Source organism: Rhopilema esculentum, chromosome 21 (genome assembly GCF_057945365.1).
Source record: "Rhopilema esculentum isolate cy_ngs chromosome 21, ASM5794536v1, whole genome shotgun sequence".
NCBI classification, from domain to species: domain Eukaryota; kingdom Metazoa; phylum Cnidaria; class Scyphozoa; order Rhizostomeae; family Rhizostomatidae; genus Rhopilema; species Rhopilema esculentum.
Window position 1 is genome coordinate 7,608,058 of NC_142835.1, and position 18,088 is coordinate 7,626,145.

Consider the following 18,088-nt stretch of genomic DNA (forward strand, 5'->3'; position numbering starts at 1 on the left):
TGACTACACCCATCAAACCAACCGTAGTATACGACGTTAGTGTCTTTGTGAAACTTTCGAATTACAACACCTCTCTTACGAGCTTTTACAAAAGATCTTAAGAAGGAAATAGAGGCCAAGACTTAAAAATGTTTTCGAGAATAACGATCTTAAAGTAGAAGATGCAGGACAAAAAACTTCGTAGCTTCTAGGTAGTAGAAAATTTTCTAAAGAGATTTAATAGAATATAGTTATTGCTACTGTTATGTCCTTAATGATTGCTACTGTATAATTATTGCTTCTATCATTTTAATGCTCTTAAATAGGCTTTTTGTTTCTACATGTGTTGCTGCAATCATTATTTTTCAATAACATTTCTCTTGAATGTAGTTTTATCACTGCACAGTATCACAGTATCACAAATTTGAGCTTATCACTGCACAGTGACGATTTATCAATGCATGTAAGCGATAAAGCTAATCACAACTTAGATAATCGAGCTCATTGGTCAATTGATCGATGAATACGCCTCAATCGTACTTGCATTTTAACAGAATTTTGCATACTTTCAGCAGCTTTGTGAGGTTTATTGAAAGTTGATGCTATAAACCAAATTGACCTTGCCAATATTACCGGTCTTTGTAATATACATGTTATTAATATTTGTTCTGTTCTTTTAATAAAAAGTATGTAGATGTTTCTCAGAGATTCAGAGTCATTTGGCTCTATACGTCTTTATTGTAAAAAACTTTTAAGTTGCAGAGGTTCAATTTGCAGGAAGCCTGGCAAGCGACGTTATAGCGGAAAGGAGGAAAGGATAATTGGCTACAAAAGCAACCGAATACCCAACAAAGCGCGCAATGTAGAAATAGACTTACAGAAACTGTTGTCAAAACCTTAAGCCACAGCTCTTGTGAATAACGACCACTGTTCAATGATAATTATGAAGACAATTCAAACGATGAGATGTTAGCAAATTTGGGGGTTATTACTGACAGTTGCATTGTGATCATAACAATAGGCTATCTGCCTCAAAGAGAACGAGCTAGAATAACACAGACACTAAACTCGTTTCTAAGGTAGATTTGCACCTAGGATTTTAAAACAGGTGATCTTAAACACGTTCAGGGGTAACATTAACAGGTAGACTCGAAGTGCCGAGCAGCAATGTTAAAATGTTAGAGCAAATATGAGCAGAAAAATTATCATACAGGGATATGATATTGATCTTAACCCTTAGAATAATAGTTTTGAGCTATTATAATTTAAAAGTTAAAAAGTTGAATGCTGAAGCATAACTTTCAAAGAAATGCTGCGATACTTTCTTATGGAAGGCTCCCTATTAAAAATTACAGTAATCATGATGTTTTACTTGTTGCTTAAAAGTTCAAGCAGTTTTAAAATATGTTTTTAAACTGTGGTTTATATTGCGATATATTTGACTTATATTTGACTTAAATTGCGATATATTAGCATAAATATTTGACTTAAAGGTAATGTGTCCAGCTATAGCAAGCGACTCTGCGGGGGTTTTTAGAAACATTTGATTTTTCATGTCATCGCCCCAGTCATTACGGTCGCTCTGTTTATCTATCCTGCTGCGAGGTCAGCTTTTCATGTGAGCAGTTTTGCATCGCAAGAATACTAACCAATCGCAAACAGTTATTTTGATGGGTGGCTTGACAAGTTGGGTATACGCAGTCCTTTTATATGGACACATTACTTTTAACATATATCTCTGAGCTTTTAAGCATTTTTTATAGCATTACAGATTCCATCCCACCCCCACAACGATGTCCATTAGGACATGCTACTAACTTTACTTTACTTTCAAATTTTCATCTCTAAGCAGAATACTTTCATATTCAAACTGTGGTTGCAAGAGAAAGTATTTCTCAATCTCGATCTATCTGACCAAGAAACTAAAATCTTTCTTTGTAAAATCAAACCTTTTTTGCAATCGAAAAAGCTTGAAGAAACAAAGAACGTAACTGAAACTCTAAATGTGTGTCTATTATTGTCGGTCACATCTAATTGGTTTTTAAATTTTAAGGTGTTTCAATGTTATTTTAATGATTCGAACTAAAACACGTCATTGTTTTAAACCGATCAGATAGTTTGACAATGTCCAACATTAAACTTAACTGTACATACGAACAGTTTGATTTTGCTTCAAACTTCATAAATCAAGTCAAGGCAGAATACAGATCGCTATTATGCAGTCTTTAGAAATCGAACTCATAAACAAATAGCACCAACAAGAGCAGAAATCACGTGCTAAGGGCATTCCCCAATAACAGTCAATTCGTACCCAGGCCACAACAAGAGGTGGAATAAGAAATACGCAATATCACGCAATAGGAAATTGAAAGCCATCGACCAATAGTCTTCACAAATATAAAAACATTTCTGTTGATTCGTGAGTGTATATGCAAGTAACTTTACAGTATGTACAACTTTAGTCATGTTCGAGGAGTACAATAAAACGATAACTTTAAGCAAATATTTACAAACTTACATACATCCTTTAAATTCTCTTTCCAACACGTTCTTTGAATCTTTCAAGCTCGTTGCCAACATCGAGCAGGTGCGAATCTTTGTTAACGTTGATAGGCGCTGATAGCTTACCTCTTTTATCCCTCACAAACCTCTCCGGGTGCCCTTCTCCTTGCGAAGGCTTTCGGTGTGAAGGAGCATATTTTAGATCAGCGTCGTGTGTGTTTGTTCCATGCAAAATTGCATGTGCTGTGGTAGCAGATTCCAAGGATGTTTGCCTAACTTCGTTATATTTAGACTGGACCTAAAAAGGATATAAAAAAATTGATAAAAAGGTTACTCAACTAAGTGTACATACAGTGTTCTCCCTTCCCTAGCTGTCTTTGCATTTTTCATCCTTTGTTTATGCGCACATAGGACGTTTTATGACACAACCAGGACAGTATTTAAATTGGCGAAAAATGATTCTCTATGTCGTTGCTTCAAGAACTGAGCCACCCGGTCACCATTACAAATCCTAGCCTAAATCCGTGAAATCCACACACACCATCCCCTCCCCCTTTACCCTGTGCGCAGAGGAGCCTACCCCCCTCCATGAAGTAAAGAATAATAACATCGTTTCAATCCTTACGTCTTTACATTAAGAATAGTGCAATAACGAATGTAAATTTTTAAAAGCCTTACTCCTGTGAAATGGAAAACAATGCCGTTGCTGTGCATATGATCTTGTTCTGTTACAACAAGCAAGATATTTCTCGGGCAAGGTAAAGTCAGACCCTCCATCATTTTTTGGAAAGAATCGTGCTTCTACACCATCTTCTCAAGGACATAACAATCTGGTGCATAAGACATAGAACACCTAAACATTTGAATCTGGTCCATAAGACTCAGATCCTTGAGCCATCAGAATCTGGGCCATTAGACTTAGATCCATTAGAATCTGATCTATAAGACTTGGAGCCATTAGAATCTGATCCATAAGACTTGGATCCGTTAGAATATGACCTATTTGACATCAGAACCTGGGCCATTAGACTTAGATCCTTAAGCCATTAAAATCTCGTCCATAGGACTTGAACACCCTGGACGCAAAAATTTGGTCTCGGCAGCGTAGCCAGGGTTGTAAGATTGGGAGAGGGCAAAGGCTGGTTGTACCAGGGAAAACTGGGGGTCTACACCCTTTTAAACGCCAAAAACTACCTTTTTGAAAGATATTTTTTTGGGGGGGGGGGGCGTCCGCCTCCTCTTGCCTCTCCCGCTACGCCACTGCTGGTCTGTGAGATTTAGGTCCCTTAGCCATAAGAATTTAGGTCGTTAGATTTGGAACTGCTAGACATCAGAATCTGGTTAATAAGACTTGAAATCCTACAAGTCAGATCCGTACGATTTGAATCCTTTGGCAAATCTGGCCAAGATCTACACGTATTAGAATCTGGTCCATAAGACTCACTCCACTAAATATAGCGCGCCTATCAATTTACTGAATGGATAGTTAATCTGAGACAGTTGAGAGGAAAGCCTTGGCGGCACTCTGTACTTTTCTGGTATTGCTTTACTGATCTATCCAATTTCAACAAGGTAAATTGACTGTAAGGGATGTAATATTACCTGCTTTAAAAGTGTCTTCACTTCCGGGAACTTTTTTCTGGTTTCAGGGTCAGTATCATACTTTTGTAGAACAACATCTAGACGAATGAAAAAGATGAATAAAAACATTAAACAGAGTACGCAATGATCAGCAAGTTTACTCAGGCTTTCGACGCATAAGATTTATTTACATCTTGTGCGGTGAAGGAACGTAGCCTGGCCTAGTCAATGAGGTGCCAATAAAAATCAGGACGTCTAAAGTAATATATAAACATATACATACGAAACATAACATCGTAGAAGAACAAAATAATTTTTCTTTTGAATGCAATTAAATAAGAAATGCTACTATCCTGAAATTTGTCAAGTATTCAGTTAGCTCAACAAAAGAAAACACCATCGAAAGTACATATGCATTTACGTTCTAACTTCATGAAAAGCTTCAAATAAAACTGACTATTTGATGGTATTTTAACATGTTTCATTTAAGCCTTAAGCACTTAACCAAGTTGATTATGAATAAAATTTTCAAGAAATGAAAAACTGTATGCATCAAAAATTTTTTCCCATTTGTTAAACTAAAAAGTTGTCATTACCACATTTTGATGAGTTAAAAATTTCATGTTTTGGACAAACAGTGAAACATTGATAATTGGCAACGCTTTAATCCCAATTATCAATTGATTTGTACTTGTTGCAGTCTAGTTTCCGAAGGTAGGGTTTAGGCCACTGAAATGCTATGCTTATCGAGTAGTGTACTGGTTCTTTCTCTCGATGTGACCACATCGCGTGATTCCTACGCCCTGAATTAGCGAGCTGGCGATTCCCACACTTTAAAGTGCCTGTGACATGATTTTCGTACTTTTGGGTTTATATATCTATTCTTATGTAAAAAGGCCTGTTATTTTCATTTCTGAGGTTGATTTTAACGTTTCGTGAGAAATGAAGGAGTTATTGGCGATCTTCTACGCCAAAATTCGCCATCTTGGTTTTCAGAATGAGTAGACTGTGACGTCACGGGAGGAACCCGATCGCCTCCTCCTTCGAGTTTTTGTATCGTAGTCAATGAGGGAAATCTAATAGGTCCAAGATGAGCGATATTTCCAGAGAAAGTAGTGGCAGCGAGGATGAGATTTTTTAAGGTAGCGCTTACATTGTTACAATAACGAGTTCCTCCCATGACGTCATAAGAGAACGGCGAATGATGATAAAGCGACTTGGCTAGGCCGCACTATTTTGCTTAATTTCAACATCAAAACGCTTTTGTTTCAAAAAAAAGTTCAGATCTACTATAAGAGCAGTGCAACGATTCAATTAAGAGAATAAAAAAAATCATGTCACAGGCACTTTAAGCAAAATTTTGGTCATGGCAGGGATTCGAACCACAGACCCTTGGATCTGTAGTCCGCCACCCTGAGCACTGAGCCATCAAAACGGGTGCCTACCTAGATTCTCCTCAACAGCGTCATTTCTTGTTCTCATCTTTTCCAATGCAGTGTTGACCTTATCACGTTTGGTTCTCATTGGAGATTTTTTCTCACTGCCCTAAGAGAGAGCAATGAAACCTTTGATTCAGACAGGTACATCATAAGAAATTTAAAACTGTCACCATATGATACAAATAAATCATCAACTAAATGGGTTCCGAAATTGTATTTTTCCCGAATGGTTATACAGAATGATCTTGTCAATAATATACATTGAACCACATAAAGAGTTATTTTTTTATTCGAAAAGATATGGCTCATTGCTTCAATATGTCACAATTTGCTTTTTGACGACATTTGCCGGTGACATCCCGAGTAATTCGGGGTGCCTTCTAATTATTTCATGATGGGCTCATTCTGTAAAACCGTTCGGTGAAAATATCAATTAAGAGCGACAGCAGCTATGCAAGATCCTTCAGCATTCTCTACGCAAGGTAGGTACCTATGCCCCTTACCAGAACAAACATGCAACGACCAATGTTATAAGGCCTTGAGCTGGCTTACAAGATCTATTTACTGGATATGTCTCCTGAGAACTATACATCCCAGCCATTAATTAATTCATCCAATGCAAGCAAAGGATACCTGGTTGTAGAATAAAAGTTCTTCTTTGCTTATCAACAGAGGTGGGGAGGGGGGGTGTGCTCCAGATATCCAACATAGACCTAATAGCATTAATACCTGGCTACGTCGTGTGTATGTCTGTTTCTCCTGCTCCTTCGCAGTTGGCTCATTGAAAACAAGAGGATGGTTCAATGCATTTTTCAGTGCTTTAATATTCCCCCTTAAATCCACGGCAGGTGGTGTGTCCATTTCATCTACTGGTCCTTCGATGCGCAATAGATCTTCGTACGTATCATTTGTCTGGTCGGCAGGAGTATAAACTTCCGCGTTGTTTTTAGACGTTTCTTCCTGCTCATAGACATCAGCCTCTGTAAAGGTCTCTTCAAAGCTACCTTCACTATTACCAGCCTCGTCGTTGACATCAACCTAAAAACAGACACAAAACATTGGTTCATCTTTCGCTATCATAAGCACATCAGAAAATACAATTGGCACAGCCAATGACAATCTAGATATTCTAGTAGTTTCCATGCTGGCCTGAGAACCGTATTTATTCGATTAGAAGTCGCCCTTGTTTATAAGCCGCCCTTGATTATAAGCCGCATCGAACAAGCCATGCAGAGATACTTTGTTTAAAATGACGGACCAAAAACTGATAAAAACCTGACTACGCACTTAAACCAAAGAAGAGATGATAGAAGTTCAACCAAAAACAACATCGTCCAGAAGTATTTCTTCCTCATCTTCTATGAAGGAAAGCTTGTCAGGACCTGGGTAAAATAATATAACCTGCCTTCGTTTATAAGCCATTTTTTATTATAAACCGCAATGAAAAGGTGTCGAAAATTAAATATAAGTCGCGGCTTAAATTGAATTAATACGGTAACTTAAAGACAAGCAACATCTGCGTCACAACTGGATGAATGATGGATGGTGGATGAATTATAAGGGAAGCATACTTCATTCTGAGATAGAAATAGGGTAAGAGAGGTAGCTGATGTTAACAAAATGCAAGAAATTCATGCCAAAAAATGTCTTTCACAAAGCATCAATGGCTTGCTCTATTGACAAATCAACAATGACTTGCTCTATTGTTGATTCTTGTAATACGCAAGATGCTGTCACGGAAACCTACTAAATTTCACAATGACAAGCCTTGGTATCCAAGCGTTCCAGGCTCAAAAATTGAACAGGATGGATATAAAACGCGGCTTGTGCCAGAGGTCTGGGCAGGCTTGAAATGACAGCCAACAAGCACCGGTAGTGGGATTTTGCATGTGATTGCTTGTATCTTTTATGTTTCTCTCTTTATTGAACGACAAAACAATTATTCGTGAGACATTGGAAGCCCCTGGACCTTTTTTCACGATTTGATAAAAACCGCAACAAAATAGGTAGCTTTGCTTGGCAACTCGTGATTCCAAGCTAGCAGTGAGCACAGCCGGTTCAATTATTGAGCTATATTTAAACAACTTGACCTTGAAGGCTCTTGCGCAACCGGCATGCTTAGCGCCAGCTATCTTGAGATATTGATTGTGTTATGTATTTTCATGTAGTACGATATTAGGCCGGTTTTGAAAATATAGTCGCAAAGCACGCCGGTTGCGCAAGGGCCTTTAAAACCGTCGTGTGACTTTAGCTCACCAAAATTTACAAACCTGAGTAAGAAAAACGCCATCTGCGCTCTGTGCATCAACCGTTGCTTTGCTGCCAGATGCCATTGCCTCTGTTGCATTTCCTTGTTCCTCGCCAGTTTTAACCGGACCAAAAAACTGGTCAGCAGCAACTGAATGGGGCCTGTTGGTTGATGAATCAAATGCAGGTGAATTCTGCCTGGCTTTAGGATGAGCAGGAGCACTGCGGCTATCTCGCAATTCTTTTGACCTATGTTTCTCTTTAGTTGGCGTTATAGGGGGCAGTGGCTCCCCGTATAATGAGCCGTTCTGCAAGGCAGCTTCATACGACTCAAATTCGAGCATCAGCATATTTTTCCTTCTCATGGGTGGCAAAACGTCATTCACTTTATTATGACGCACAGCTGGTGCTATTTTAGGTCCAATGGCAGGCTTATGCATCTTCTTAGGCTCCTTCCTTAAGATTGTAAATAGATAAGGACAAATTATAATGAGACGGAGATAAATTGTAGAGAAAAAGCAAACGTTTGATTGGTACATAGACAATTGGTAATAATTTCTAACTAAGTGTTTGGTTGGAGATAGTTCTCTAGGAAGGGTATCTTCCATGGACAGCCTATTTAAACAATGTCAACACAAAAAGGAATATAGAAACATTAAAATAGTTGAAAATAATAAGCAGAATAATTATTGCATTAATTTTTCACGCAAACAAACTAGCTCCAGTTTCAACTTAGCTGGATGAATATAAACGGATATAAATTGATTCGTTTCGCGATAGATTGATTTAAATGCTCCATCGATTAGACATATATTAGCATATCTAAACGCACCCAGGCTATTGCAATGTCAAAAATTACATTGGAACTCTGCGCAAGTCTTTACAAAACCTTGTTGTCGCTTCAGCATGCTAGATAATATCTAGAATCTGTGTTTACGTTGAATCAGTGCATTTTTATATTCAGATTGGACAGTGTGTGAAAGAAAAGGACTTGAGACTCAAAGTTAAATAAGACATCCTATTAGTCGTTCTTATCTGGTAATTTACACACGTGTTAGTAGAGCCGGTTTTATCAAATACGAAAACACGAGTCAAGAAAGAGGGACAATGATGAAAAGCGAAGTTGCAACTCAAACTGGATTGCCTCACACATATACGGGAATCTACAGACGGTGGACACGTAAGGAGCTTCAGTAGATCTGATTTGTTAAAATAAGCATTTAGCTCGACAATCAGTCGATCAGATTGAAAGATGTGCTTTCCAATAATAGGATAGGTAATCGATATGATTGAGAGATGTGCTTTCCATTAATCAAGATAGCTAATCGATCAGATTGAAAGATGTGCTTTCCGTTTATAAGATAGCTAATCGATCAGATTGAAAGATGTGCTTTCCAATAATAGGATAGGTAATCGATATGATTGAGAGATGTGCTTTCCAATTATAAGATAGCTAATCGATCAGATTGAAAGATGTGCTTTCCAATTATAAGATAGCTAATCGATATGATTGAGAGATGTGCTTTCCAATTATAAGATAGCTAATCGATATGATTGAGAGATGAGCGTCCCAATAATCAAGATGGTTACCAACAGTGGTCACGTGGAAGAGCACGGCATTGCCTGAGTGTCCACAGCCATTGATTTTCAAGTTTTACCATAAATGATGCAGGCATTATTTGCCTAGCGATTGAGCAAAAAGGAAAAATTATTGCGATCCTTATTAAATACAAAAATATATTCCAAATAAATACAATACCTATTGATTTGTATTCCACAAAGTTTCGTGAGATGATGATTCAACAATGGCGGAGTTCCTTTGCAGTTTTTCGTTAAAGGATTTTCCCATAAGTTGACTTGCAGCAAACTCGGCCATGCCGTCAATGGCAAGAGCACGTGTTCTTCTGCTATCTTATTGTATGATATGTCTAGTATTTCGAGATTCTGGAATGGATACTCCGGAATATCTTTCGAAAGATCCAAATCTACAAAACAAAAGCGGGGTACTTGTAGTCTTAGTACAAGTTGCAAATAATATTCACTCAAAGATATTCCTACAATCACTGCCAAAAGTCTTGGAACACTAACATAGGTTTTCAAAGGCAAATTCAGCCATCCCCCTCTCCTCCTGGGGAACAATTTTGATTTGATATAGAAAAAACAAAGGGTTTATGGAGTACGCTTTTCCTTGTGGATTGTTTGATATTTTTCTTTACTTTCAAAATTGTTTTGGGGGGAAAGGGGGGCGGAAGTGGTAGTATTCAAGAAAACAAATGGAAAATAGAAAAGCACAGCGCAAAGTGTTAGGTGTTCCAAGTAATTTTGGCAATGATTGTACGTATAAAACAGAGAAACCTTATTTGAGTTTCCCTTTTTTAATGGTGTGAGAGTTTCACAACTTAGTCAAGTAGGGCGAATATCCGACCAAGCACATTTTACTCACTGTTCCTTTTTGTTGCGTAAGTTCCCTTGCAGCTGTAGGCAAGGTAAAATAAAGAACTACTCTTTAAAAGATGTAGGTTCTGTAGATAATGAATTGCATTAATCCCTCCTTTGCTATCTCCTAGTCATTTTGTAGCCAGTTCAACCATCACCTAAGAAACAGAGGCGTGCACTGCGCACAAAACAAGATGTAAATGTACATCACAGTCAAAATACCTGTTGAATCAAAATTAGAGTCACCAGCTGCAAGCGCGTTTTCTAGTTTAATGTTGGACCTTCCACCTGGAATCTCAAGGTCCGGATCTGAACCTAGCAACGCTTCGAGTTCAAGCGTATCTCTATGTTCTGCTTTCAGTTCTGATTGGCCCTGCTCAAATTGCTCCTCAGTTGCTATATCAACACAATTTGCGGACTGGAAATACTCGTTGGAGTCTGCTGCAGTATCTTCATACCTTGGTTGGTTTCTTGATGCCTTAGAGAGCTCTGTCAATTCCCTTGGAAGTTCTGTCAATTCATCAGGGAGCTCTGTTGTTGGTTCACTTGGTTGGGTAAACGGCTGTGTCTCCGAATCAGTTTGTTGCTGGCTTTGGGTGATGTCAGTTTTGCCACATGGGATTAAATGAGGCTTGTTCGGCGGAGATGCTAGTTGTCGCAGATGGGGCATGCACCGAAGGTTGTTTTTCGAAAGGCTCAGAACACGAAGTCTGCAAAATATAAGCATTTTAAAATATGCCAATAGAGACGTTATAGTCACCAATGGTTTTTGCATCTCCTAAAGACTATCATTTCTTTAGTTACACTATATAAACAGCGATAATATAGTGAATTGAGTAACAGAAATAAATAAATTTAGTATTGATAGTTCAAAACACGATGTTTCGACTATGTACTCAATATCAAGTGTCTCTTTCTTTCATTCAACTAAATATATTTCATTCTGGTACTCGATTTATTCGCTCACTATATTATTCAATTTTAGTTGAAGTACCACACGCAACGTACAAACTATACAAACAGGCTTAAGTATTCTTAAACAACATAACATTTTATCATCCTCCTAGCACTACTCGTGTTTGCGTTGATTTCAAGATTCAATAAAATAAAATAATTTCAAATAGACTTTCAAAATTTTTTGATATTGCAATACGACAAAAATGCCACCACGAAAAATTACTTTTAGGTGTATCAAAGTCGATACTTTATCATCCAGCATCAAATGAATCCAATATAATAATGAAAAATTGTAGGTTGGCTCTCAATATTTGACAGACTTGTTTTCGCAGGAATGGTCCCAATCGCCATCCTGCCCTTCCACTACCCAGTATATTGGCTGATAAATAAACTGAAAGGGTTCTATTAGAATTCCAAAGAGAGTATCTTGAAAGGTAACTACGGTTGAACGAACATAACAAAACAACTTATACGATCAGGATATAATACTAGGCCACATTACGTATTCAGCCTAAGAGTAGGGGAGCGTGTTCACAGCATGACTAAGCAAGGCTTAACTTAAAGTGTCAATCAATGATACTATGAGTCAAAACATGATAATAGTAAATGTCTTGTCAGGTTCTTCTTTCAAAGCTTTGATTCTACTTAGCATATCATACGGCTCATTTCGTAACTTACCGCTTCAGTGCAGCGAGACTTGCGAATATGGATGTGTCTTCAAACTTATTTTCATCAAGATACAAAACCTCTAGTGACTGAAAACGGCTTCTGTAAGTCGCAGTCTCTTCTTGGCTGTAACAACAGGATAATGATTAATGAACAGAAAATCATGTAATTATAGAGTTCTAATTAGATTTTGTAGCAAACTGGGTTTATGTCAATTCTCAGTAGCCACCACCATAAGTCAGCGTTGTTCATCAAATAATAAATTCACTTGGCAAACTAAGGACATGTTCAGCATTAAAATGTAGCTCACCTTATGCTACAAAATTGTAAAACTTTTACTGTTATTTAATGGCAGGTTATCATCTTAACACTGAAACCAACGTAGACTAAAAAGAGTTTCTAAAGAAAGTACTGATAAATCATAAAAATTTCACAATACAACACAACTTCGTCATCATTGGCCCTTTAAACTCGGCGGTCAATGTTTGGGGCCAATATGGATATGTTAGGCCATGATGATGTCTTTAGATGGGACAACCCAGACAATAGCTAATCTACCTTAACGGACCATTTCAAGATTAAAAATTGTAACAAAACAAGGCCACTGTTCCAGTAAAAGTTGACTGCAATTTCAACATTGTACTTCAGTTAGGTCCTGCATATCTGAAATTACCTTGGGCCACATAATAAGGGTGCCAAATATTTAAGATATCAATAAAAAATACCTTTCTGTTGCACTAAAGCTGTGTGCCATGTCAACAGGAAGACGTTTCAGACCATTCCCAGATAAATAAAGACATCTCAAAGAGGTAAGCATCCCTAGCTTGAGTATATCTTCTTCGGTAATGTTATTGAAAGATAGATCCAAAAACTCCAAAGATTTGAAGTCGTTTGATGTAATGCACATAGATCTAATGTTATTTAGCTGCAGTTCAAGTTCACGGAGGGCTGGAAAGGTTCTGAATGTTTCTAAAAAGGAATAAAAAATAAAGTTGTGAGTTGCTAATTATCTAAAAGAAAAATTGTTGGATATTATCTCTAATTATTCAACACATTCAATATGATAGAGAGCTTTATATGATTGATGTTTACATTACTATAACAAATAAAGACTTCTGATTTCACTCTTTATTTTCTATTTACTTAATTCATTGGTTGATCTCTGGTCTGGTCTAATAGGAAAAAAATCATCTTCAAACTTGTTCCCCACCTAACAAAGCTGTGACAACAAAGATACTGTGTTGATTTGCTTTTAGGGTCTAAACATAGAATTATTTAAATGATTTACTAGATATTCTCAAAACCAGAAATTCCTAGTTCTCCATAATTCCATAATCTCAAATACAATTGTTCAAAATACAAGTAGGTAAAATTTCATGATTTATAGACATCACATGAACGGCAAGACATTTTTATCCCTGTTTTCAAAAAGGGGGCAAGCAATCTTGAAGGCCCCTAACTTCCAGCATCTATGATTTTCAATTTTGCAATAAATGCTTACAGAGAATAAACAATCAGAAATAAAAACAGAAAAGAAAAAACAGAGTTTAAAAGAAAGTTACCAAGTGTCAGATTATTCTCATTAGCTTCAATATGTATAACGTTGTCAAACAAAACAAAGTCTTCATATGTGCTCTACAAAGTAATGAAAAATGTTTAGAAGCAAAATAAAGCTCTCTTGGTAAATGTCTGATATCAGGTGAATCTCTTTCCAAACTGAATTATCTAAAAATAATTTTTGACGAGTCTTAGCAAAGGCAAATATTGCCACCTGGGGGCCTAGCTTTTACTAAAGGAACAAGTGCCCCACAGCTTTTGCTAAATTGTCAGTTAAAACGTGGTTTTTAAGTGCTTTGGTCAGTAAATTTTGTCATTGATTGACAAATTTGCTTGTTATGTGGGTTTTGTCTCCCCCCCTTGCCACTTGAATAACCATTCTATAAAAAATTAATAACTAACTATCATGACATGAATACCAATCTATAAAGAAACCAATCTATATAAGGTCACCAGTCTAAGAATGACCAATTGTTTTTTTAGAAATATTACATGTTTCAACATCTTCAATTAAATGTACCACTACAGTGACAACTACATGAGGAGCTCAATACTCTGGATCTTCTTGATACTTTGAAACATATGCTTTTTGCAACCTATGCTTCTGCAGCATACCTTTGAAAGTCTCTAAAGACAAAATACAAAGAGCTGCTATGCTCTCCAGATTATACTTACCTTAGACATTTAGAAACCTTTTTTACTTTGTAAAAATCTATAAATCATAAGCAATCTATCATAACTAAATTGTAAAAGAAAATGGAAAATTCTGTCCAGCAGACAAAGTTCCTTACCACAGCAAGACTTTTGCCAGATATATTGAGGTAGGCAACATCAGAAGGATTGTCAACATTTGCATTTTTTAGCTGTAAAAAAATTAGAAAGCAATGAATATGGATAAACTGTTTATAAGTCCAAGCAAACTGTAATGACTGCAAAACAAAAAGAGTTCTTTGGTTTTAAAAGAAATTTATAGCCACATAAGGAGGCACATTGGGTAATTGGGCGAGTAGCATGCTGAATATCAACACCCAGCCTATGCTTATTACTGTTCAACTTTGAAACAAATGCCTTTACCAACTTATTATACTGTCACTTGTGCAGACAAAAAGGTTTTGCTTTCTATGTTGGACTCTTTGACTATGCTTGGGAGCAGCAATTCCTGATGGGTCAAAAACAATGGAAAAATTGGCACACCTTTCTATCTCTCACATTACTTTTTGTTCCACTCAAGTAAAGAATTTAATTACCAATCTTACAAAAAGCTAGACAAAAAGTACTTGTAGCAATTATTTTTCAACTTTATATGTTATTTTGATGTTTTGATGTAAAAGAGGCATATTTGACAATATCACAATCAATGTAGGGTAGTGAGCGGCAATTTTTAGCTCCTAATTGATTTAAAAAAATCAAGGTATTTAATAAAATCAATTGAGTTGATCCTAAATATTGTGAAGATCATAAGAATTTATGATTCTAAGGAATTATTTTGGTTCCAGCATATACTGATCCTGCATTGCAAATAATTCATTTCTGACTTCAAAAAAAAACTTGACCACAAGAAAGAAGAGCACATTGAATAATCCAGTGAAACAACAAATTCTTTATTCAAATTTTATCATCTTAAGGGTTAGGAATTTGTGCAATATCCTTGAATGGCTGAACCATTACAGAAAACAAAAGCAAACTTTGCAAACTTTAAGAAACACAAACTTCATCCTTTTGGTTCAAAGTTGTTAAATCTGGATAATTTGAATTTAATCTAGTTCTGGGTTCTGGGAAGAGGAAGTCTAGTTCTTGCTAAAATGAGAGAGAGTCAATTGAACTGTACTTAAGAAGCAAAAAAATTTATTACCAGGTAGATTCCATTCAGGGCAACATAAGTCTCATGTTTGAAAGAATTATTTGAGCAACTTCCAGTTCTTTTCTCTTTAAGTGCTTTTCGTCTTTGCTCTGTCTTTGCATCTGGGCACAAGACAGCATCAAATCTTCTACTCTGCTCTTCCCTATATGCTATAAGCCACGCTCCTCCTACAGAATCAGATTGATCTAGTTAAATTTATTGAAAATTACATCTACAGGCACAAGGTCTTTAATTGGAAGATTCTAGAGTTAACAAGAAGAACAGGCCTGCACAGGCTGTCAATTTGCTACTTGCTAAATCACGATGTAGGATTAAGGAGCTATCATTAGGCAAATGATGTTAAACCACTTTGCAGGGTACAAACCTTAACTGCTATTATGTATCTTGCTTTTTTTATTTCGATTGTCTCTTGATTTAATATGTTAATTCAGTTGTCCTAGATTGTTTAATATTAGAGCGTTTGTATTGAATGCGATTGTTATTTGAATTCAGTTATAATAAAAATAGCAAAAATAATAATTATTCACAGATCAAGATAGCGTAATCCCCAAGGGTTTATTCAGGGCAGCTCCAGCAAAAATTAAAATAAATATCTAATTTCGAAAAATCATAAACATCTCAAAATAAAGCTGTTTGTTAAAAGACATGGCAATTAATCAGATAAACATTAACGTCAGAAATGGTCATGCTCTGTACTGACACTTAATGAATAAAGTCGGTGGCACAAATTATTATTGTTTATGCGATTAAAAGCAGCATCAGCAAGTAACAGATAAGAAATTGATAATACCGTCAGAATTTTGCTTAAATCTCAGAAGATTTCTCGCAGGGAAACATTGTGAAGCATAGTAAGCCATTTGTACAGCTATTTCATCGTCGTAATATTGAACTTGGTTCTCAAACTGTGACTTTTTGCCGTTGCTAAGTTGTGGTTATGCCACCATGTTTCCATCGCTTCCAGAGAAATAAGCTGACACAAGCCTCTTTCTGATTAGGAGGCAAAAGAGATTCAATTCACCTCCTTGATTGACATGATATATAGTAAGAATATAAGTGAACGAAAGACACCACCTTGTGGAACCCCTCAATTTACATTCCGTTTTTTCAGACAGAAGACCACACATTTCATTAAACTGCCTTTTTTCTAGATAAGAAGGAATCATTTTAACGTTTAATCTTTTTGAATTGACAAAGCTGTCCTGAAAGAATTGTACTTTGAAATCTTTAATAAAACTTTTATGTTTGCAAATAATGCCTGTTGGTTGTTAAGTATGACATTTTATTTTGAACTGTCCGATCAATCAGTACCTTAATGACATAACCTACTGGAGTAGGAATGAATAGATCCCTTATGTGGAGAAGGGCTGCTAAGAATTTAAAATTCACAAGTAAATTTTAATTTACACATTTTCTTATTATCTTTCCTCGTCCTTACAGGTTGTTGGTGTTACACTCTGAAATGATATTCCAACATTTGATTAAATGTTAACTTTTTTAATATTTTCTTATCAAAACTGAAATAATTCCTCATAAATGGTTATGCTCTTTGACAATATTGAAAAATTTTTATATATTGTTGTAGTCACAAATTCCTTATTTATTCTGAAATAAATTGTTCTTTGAGGGCTTTTTGGTTCATTTTCTGGTTTCTTTCTTCTTCTTCTTTGATTCTAGTATTTCTGTCTGGTTACCGTTAATTGTTTTTCTCATCATTCCAAGGTTCAAAAAATGAAGAATCTGGCCGACGGTCTATTAATTGTCTCTTCGTTCAGGCATATCAATCACTTTGTAACCTCAAGCACCCTTGACTTGGAATTCTTCTTGTCCTGCTGTTTTTCTTTATATATGAAAACGCAGAATTACGATCTAACGAGTCCTTTTTTATGAAAAAAAACAAAAAAACAAATGTGATTTAGAGTAGATTAAAGACCGTAAAGACCGGACTTTATGGGGACAATTGTCACATGTTGATACGCAAAACTTGATCTGCCGTAGGCGGAGAAGGCGGTAGATGATGAATCTCAAAAGACCTGGGTGCCAGAACCTTAGAGGTTAGGAAGAGAAAAGAATTGAATGAAAACAGGGGGAGAGAGGAACAAAGAGAAATAGAGGAGATCTCTCTTCTCTCTACATGTTTCTCTTATCTCCATTCTCCTCCCTATTGCTTGGGCTCCGGTACCAAGGGTGGGAAAAGTTCCGTAGGGAAAAGGCACTTTTTTGAAACATTTTAGCAAGACCTAGAATCAAAACTTAAAGAAACCAAGAAGTACCTGACGAAGTCCCTTTTACTGAACTTCCTGCTATTCTTCTTTTAAATTAATGATAAGCATTGAATTCTCCCTTTGTGAGATGTGCTATTCCTTTTGTTTATGTTAAGAATAATCGTGTTATGCTACTTATTTTTTTTTATTTAATATAATGACATAGACATTAAGCCCCTAATAGTTCATCTATAAAGTAAGGACTTTTGTTATGAGATGGAAACATCTGCATACCATACGAAATGAACACATGTTACTTTCGTTCTTCAACATCTTGAAAAAGAGCAAATATATCATATTTTTCATTGAAACATGGCTTTTCCTTCGAAGTACATGTGCCTATTGAAAGCAATTGAAAAGAAGAATTCAAAATATAGGAGATGATCATTTTAGAAAGACTATTGAAAAGCTATTTTAATTAAATTGAGTTAAATATTGAAGGTTTATTGAGATATGAAACTGGCTCTGAAAAAAGTATTCTTAGACATACTAAGCTTGAATAATTTTTTTCTAAAAGAGGGTACCTGAAAAGGAATTTTATTCTATTTGACAGACATGGATGCCCCTTAGGTGGTGGGTTTAAATCAGGGGTGATTTCTAAA

The 18,088-nt window shown here is 36.2% G+C and overlaps 1 protein-coding gene across 1 annotated transcript; it reads right to left on the reverse strand.

Annotated features, from left to right (window-relative positions):
- Nucleotides 1-2,385: 2,385 nt before the first annotated feature.
- On the reverse strand, nucleotides 2,386-16,194 carry LOC148957680 (uncharacterized). The gene is made up of 13 exons (XM_089114953.1): nucleotides 16,016-16,194; nucleotides 15,217-15,392; nucleotides 14,156-14,227; nucleotides 13,370-13,442; nucleotides 12,533-12,776; nucleotides 11,820-11,933; nucleotides 10,407-10,894; nucleotides 9,508-9,733; nucleotides 7,772-8,204; nucleotides 6,231-6,539; nucleotides 5,508-5,607; nucleotides 4,084-4,160; nucleotides 2,386-2,779 (listed from the first exon to the last, which is right to left on the reverse strand). The coding sequence occupies exons 1-13, from the start codon at nucleotides 16,080-16,082 to the stop codon at nucleotides 2,507-2,509; spliced, it is 2,652 nt and encodes an 883-aa protein (XP_088971079.1). The 5' UTR covers nucleotides 16,083-16,194; the 3' UTR covers nucleotides 2,386-2,506.
- Nucleotides 16,195-18,088: the final 1,894 nt, after the last annotated feature.